At 39.1% G+C, this 6,000-nt stretch overlaps 1 protein-coding gene across 1 annotated transcript in view; it reads left to right on the top strand.

The window, feature by feature from the left end:
• The first annotated feature begins 929 nt into the window (after positions 1-929).
• Positions 930-6,000, top strand: part of csmd2 (CUB and Sushi multiple domains 2) — a 313,713-nt gene continuing 308,642 nt past the window's right edge. The window contains exon 1 of the mRNA XM_084130492.1: positions 930-1,267. Within this exon, the coding sequence (XP_083986618.1) occupies positions 1,084-1,267 (184 nt within the window). The 5' untranslated portion in view covers positions 930-1,083. The remainder of the gene's footprint in view (positions 1,268-6,000) is intronic.

Below are 6,000 nucleotides of genomic sequence, written 5' to 3'. Positions count from 1 at the left end.
CTTCTGATCGTGATTTTCTTGTTTTTATGGCTTGCGTCTGCCTTACTTGGAATGTTTATAATCGAATTTCAATTTGGGAATTGGGAAACGTGATGTCAATGGAAACGGACTGTAGCTATACTGTTTGCGCGTGAATACGTGGCCAACAAACAAAACAAATAACTAAAGCATATGGCGAATTTTAGTTATGCAATATTTCATCATGTTTTAAATGCATATCAAATTATTTCAGCATGACCGCTGATGGTTTGATATTCACAGTCGTTTTATTCAAAACAAAAGTATTTCTACATTTTCAACCATCTCGTTTTTTTCGGTAAAGTGATGTTGATTTCAACTCGTCGCAGGCTTGTCTTTTACATATATTAGCCTACGGTATATTTTATTATATTATAGTATATTATATTATTCTTTTTACAATCAAACTTTAGAGTGTTTGTGTTGTTGGCACACCTTGCAAAGGTGAGAGAGTGATGGAACGAGAGAGAGAGAGAGAGAGAGAGAGAGAGAGAGAGAGAGAGAGAGAGATGCTGTGAGCTTGTATACTGCAGTCGCGCTCTTCATTTCATTTGCTTAAGTCTTGAAACAGTGAGCCCAGAGGTGGAAATCCCAAAACGATTATTTTCACGCCTGGAAATGATTCAGACAGTGATGAAGGCTGTGCACTTCCACGAGTGGGCGGTGACAGTGAGTGTATCCTAGCTGTCCTTTCATAGTGACTCATTGGGAGAAAGGCAGAAACGTGGATTTTCAGCGTTGTAGTTATTAGAAATTAAACTTATACGCGCGCGTGTAGGAGTGCACAGGCGTAGCCTATATCGCATCATCCATTTGAATCGGTTGCAGACTTTATCCGTTTGTAACGCTAATGTGAGCTCGAAGAGACCAGATACAGTTCTCATTATCAGTTCTTCAGCTGTTAGGAGAAAACGCGTCTATTAGAATCGGCTCACCCCGCGGCTCGCTTGAGATGGTTCAGTCCAGCTGCGAGGGTCCAGTCTCCATGCACTGGGATTTTTCTCAGCGCCGACACCAAGTGAATCTTCCTTTTAAAACCATCTGATAACCGTGAAAAAGCCCACCATGAGAGCCTCTTTGAATCCTGACAGAACGGGACTCGTGAGGACAGAGTGCAGATGTACATATAACGGGACGAGGAAACTGGATGGTATAAGGATTTTTGCGCTAATGAAGGTGGGAGTACAGGCGCATCACTGGAGCGGGGTGCTGTTCTTCTATATGGGGCTGCTGGCTGCATCGGTTAAGGGTGAGTTTCCCCGTTATGCTGCATGTGGTCCTGTTGCCGTGCGCGCGACCCTCTTGGAGGCTACATACGACCCTTTTACCCCTGACATGTGGATGGAGTGCTGTCATTGTCAAATCTGTGCCAAATGTATGGCATTTAATGTTGGGTCTTACGTTTCATTGATATGGATCTAGGCATCAATGGACATAAGCAGCAGACTCACTGGAAACATACAAGTCAATACAGTAGCCAAGTTTATAATTTATTTGTACGTAAATGTATATGTAAAAGAGCCTTGTGTACTTTTCAAGGCGCATTTGGTGTTATATCTTGTTATATCTTTGGTGTTACCATGTAAGCATAATATGTTGCATTGTGCTTTAAATAACATGTAGGCTACCTCAGAGCAAGATATTGGTTTTCTGGTGGGTGGGCAAGATCAGGGTACTTTTGGGTTCAAGGAAAAAATGGGTTAATGAATAATCATGTCGAAGAACCATTTTCGAAAATATGTGTGTGTATGTGTGTGGCGCAAGATTTCGTGAGTGTGGGAGCCAAGAGTGAATGAGTGAGTTTGGGAGGAAGGGGGGCGTATGTGGAGGCTGGAGAGAGAGAGAGGGGGGGTTCATGCCAACAAAACAGGTCTTTGACTCTGCGCTATTTTCAACATTTATTTTACCATAATGTTTCATATAAAACATTTCCATTCCAACAGCCAAGTCATAGCCTACTAGGGATCATCATTTGTTGCGTTTCTTGAAATTGTGGCATTCCCAACCAACTATACATCCATTTGCCTTGAAGAGAAGTTGTAGTCAGAGTAACGCAATAGCTAATTTAGCTAATAACAAGTGTCATGATATAGCCTAGGCTACATTGAAACGAATTATAGTGTCCCTTTTGACTGTCATTCTACCATCTCCTTTTATGTTCAAGTAAGCAAGAAAATAAAGTCACACAGGTTCGAAACAACATCAGGGTGAGCAAATATGATTTTTTTTTTTTAAAAGAAAAAAAATATAGACATTTTTTTCTTTTTCTTTTTTTTTGGACTGAACTATCCCTTTAATTCAGCAGCATATTGAACAGTCTCGAGCTACTGAGATTTAACAGCATTGTTTTCCACGGAGCTGATGTTAGTCGGCACATGATGATAAAAGCTGGTAAACGAATCCAAAGAGCCGGTCGACATTTTATGTGTTTACCCTTAATACCGCGAATAAGTATCACGAGCAGAGTGAAACGTGTTTGACTGAGTCCGTAAAGCACTCGCGAAGCCGTCAAGCAGTTTCCCACTTTTTCCATTGAGCGGCACTAAAGCTTCAGGATATAGCTGCGCTTCCACAGAGCCGGCCGTGGAGTCTCTCATGCTTCATTAATAAACCGAGTATATCTTGGAAGCCTTTTAGAGTTTTCGTGTTAGCGCATAAGCTATGACTGGTGAAATAAAACGGGCCTTTTTTTCTAGCTGGGAGGAAATGCAAATTTAATGCCTCTTCAGCTACTGGGACATGGCTGAGCTCATCATGTAGGCTCTATGGTCACTGTCTGCATATCGACAAATTGCTGATTGAAAAGAGGTAAAATGCTTCAGTGAAAACCTGGTTTATACTCTTAGTTAACTTACCATATGAGCTACAGTAAAAATATATAGAATAACTAGTTAATGTTTATAAATAAATATGTCAATATGTCACTCCAGGTGCCAGTGTTTTTCTTAGATTGTTGTTTTTACTGTGCCCATGTTGTCTACATCTTGTCAAAAGTAAAAGATTTGAATTAAAAAGAATGGATTGAAATAGAATCCCATTCATCTGTTTCTGTTTTATAGTGTGAAAAAAGTAACGTGGTTAATCATGTGCTCTTGCTCAACCTCAGAAGCTCTGGAGAAATTGAAGCGCTTGAGATGAAACACTTTTTTCATATTTTAGCCAAAGATAATGACTAACAACTCATCATCATGGATATTTGGCTCAATCCCATTTTCCTTGCCCAGAATCTTTTACAGTCGATGGCACTTGTCTTCATAAAATGGTCAAAGTCACGAAACAGATGCATTTCCATGATGCAAGTTGGTGTAAGGCTCCATTGAACATGAGAATTTGTAAGCATGCGGAGAAATCTTTTCATCGTGTTGGAGGGAGCATGACGCATGTTCAGTTCAGTTTTGGCCAATCCCTTTGGTTGTTTGAACATACAACATTTTTTAAAGTTTATGATAACGTTAGGGAGGATGTTTCAAGCTCCCTCAAAACTTAAGCAAAGATTTTGAAACAGTCTTGTCCAGGCCCGGCTCCAGATATGAGATGAAAGGTGGGCCAAGTGATATTCCAGGTGGACCGGGCTGATTGGGGGGGTTGGGGAGGGGGTTCTTTAATGCTTTAGTCTCGCATGTCTATTGATATAGACTCTTATCTCGTTTTACCCTTTTATTAAGCTGAGGTCCAGTGCTATATATAAGCATGATGCATTTGTCAGCTGAGCGGCAACAGGTGTTTTGAGAAGACCTGAAGGAATAGCTCAGAGCAGCTTGTGGATAGCACAGTTCTGTGAGACTTCAGCACCACGGACAGCTCTCCGTGAGCTCTGCTCATTGCGTCTTTTCCGCTGGTTGCCTTCACAAACGACTCAAAATCCGTCTTAGCGAACAAAGGCTTTTAGACATATTTTGTGCTGAGGGAACAAAGGAACATTAAAAGTTTAGTCTGACTGTAATAGTCTGCCTCTGCTTTGACTCTTAGAGTTGTAATCCCCAGCTGCAGTCCAATTAGGACCATGGACAGCTCCCACCAGAGAATTTAGCACAGCTGTACAGCAGAGCACAAGCTGGTTCTCTCAAAACGAGACAACACTTACACTCAAACGGTGTTGTGTGTCATTGAAAACCCCTTCACTCAATACTCATTTCAAGTCACATTTTTACCTGCTAATATTTGTTTTTCTCACACCATTGCTTATTCATCTCTTCCTTCCTCTCTATTCTTTTTGGCACACATAATAACTTTTTCCAAAAACAAAACAAAAAAAATTAACATCTGTCAGTCTGTTTGCTTAGACTTTAAAGGCAAAGACTACTAAACAGGTCTGTTGTTTGCATGCAACTCCCAAATGGCTGAAGGATGCCTTTGGCAAGGAGTGAGTGGATTTGTTTATACAGCTGCATCACTAGTACACCAAAAGTTTCCCTCCTTTGAATGCACTGTGTTTGACATCAGATACTTATTTAGCACATGAAAATAAAGTGACTAAGATGAGTGTGTGACTTGATTTTTATGTAATTTACTCACCCTGAGTTGGCGCCAATGGCCTCGTGGTCAGTGCGCCGACATGTAGCGTCTTTGCGCTCGGGTGGCACGAGTTCGAGTCCCAGCTCATGGACCTTTCCCGATCCCATCCCCTGTCTCTCTCCCACCTCGTTTCCTGTCATCTCTCTACTGTCCCGTCACAATAAAAGGAAAATCACCACAAAAAAAAAAAAATGTCGTTCCAAACCTCTATAATTTTCCAGCTTCTGCAGAACAGAAATGAAAATATAATAAAAGTCAATGGGGTCCAAAATTTTCAAAATATCTTCTTTCACAGAAGAAAGTCATTCATGCCTAGAACAACATGTGGGTGAGTAATTGATGACAGAATTTACATTTTTGGGTGAACTATCCCTTTAAGTTAGAGGACAGGTCAAGTTGTTTATTTGTCATTTGAAAGGCTTACACAGGGTTCACTGGACATATAAATGCTTTTGATGATGCTCAGACTGAAGAACATTGACATAAAATATTTATATAAAAAGTATACGTGAAGTATGAAAATAGAGCAAAAATGGATGACTTTATTTTCTTTGTAGCTATTCTTTGCATTTCCATCTCTCTTTGAGTTTGAAGATTTTGAAATGCACACATATGCCTCTCAGATACATTTACATAGATATAGAAATGCAAATATGACAATTATTACGACTCAAGAGGTTTTCAGTTGGCTTCCATCATGGTACACATAAGACCTGGGTTAAAAGACTAGTCAATATGTATCTGACATTTGCAGCTGAAGCCATTGCAGCACAACAGGCATGAAGTGATTTTTGTATGTGAACGTTTTTTGTAGTCTTCAGCTGTCAGATGTCTTTTTCATTAGTGTACTTTGGAGTACATTGGGTTTTTTGGGCAAAGTGTGACTCAAGGTCAAACATGATTTGGAGCATATTGAGACAAATGGACCCATTATTGTAAAGTTTTTGTTGGATTTTCTGAGTGATGGTGGCTGAAAGAGCACAAAAATATTCTACTGTTCAAAAGTTTGGGGTCAGTACTTTTTTTGTGTGTTAGTTTGTTTTAAAAGAAATTAGCACGGACACATTTAATTGATCAAAAATGACTGAAGGGGTTTAAAATGTTATAAAATATTTATATTTCAAATAAATGCGGCTGTTTTGAATTTACCGTAAAATCAATGAAAAAATCCTGTTTTCAACATTGATAATGCTAAGAAATGTTTCTTGAGCACCAAATCAGCATATTAGAATGATTTATGAAGGATCATGTGACACTGAAGTGATGTGACACTCAACTTGAACTTGAAGACTGGAGTAATGATGCTGAAAATTATAATATTTAATTATAACAGGAATAAATAATATTTTTAAAATATATTTGAATGGAAAAAAATTATATTAAATTGTGATAATATGTCACTGTTATTGTGACCAAATAAATGAAGTCTTGATGAGCATAGAAAACCTATTTCAAAAACATTAAACA

This window comes from Abramis brama (assembly GCF_963993115.1).
Source record: "Abramis brama genome assembly, chromosome: 12".
In the NCBI taxonomy this organism is placed as follows: Eukaryota; Metazoa; Chordata; class Actinopteri; order Cypriniformes; family Leuciscidae; genus Abramis; species Abramis brama.
Note: the sequence above shows the minus strand (reverse complement) of the source record. Positions and strands in the feature narration are given on the sequence as shown.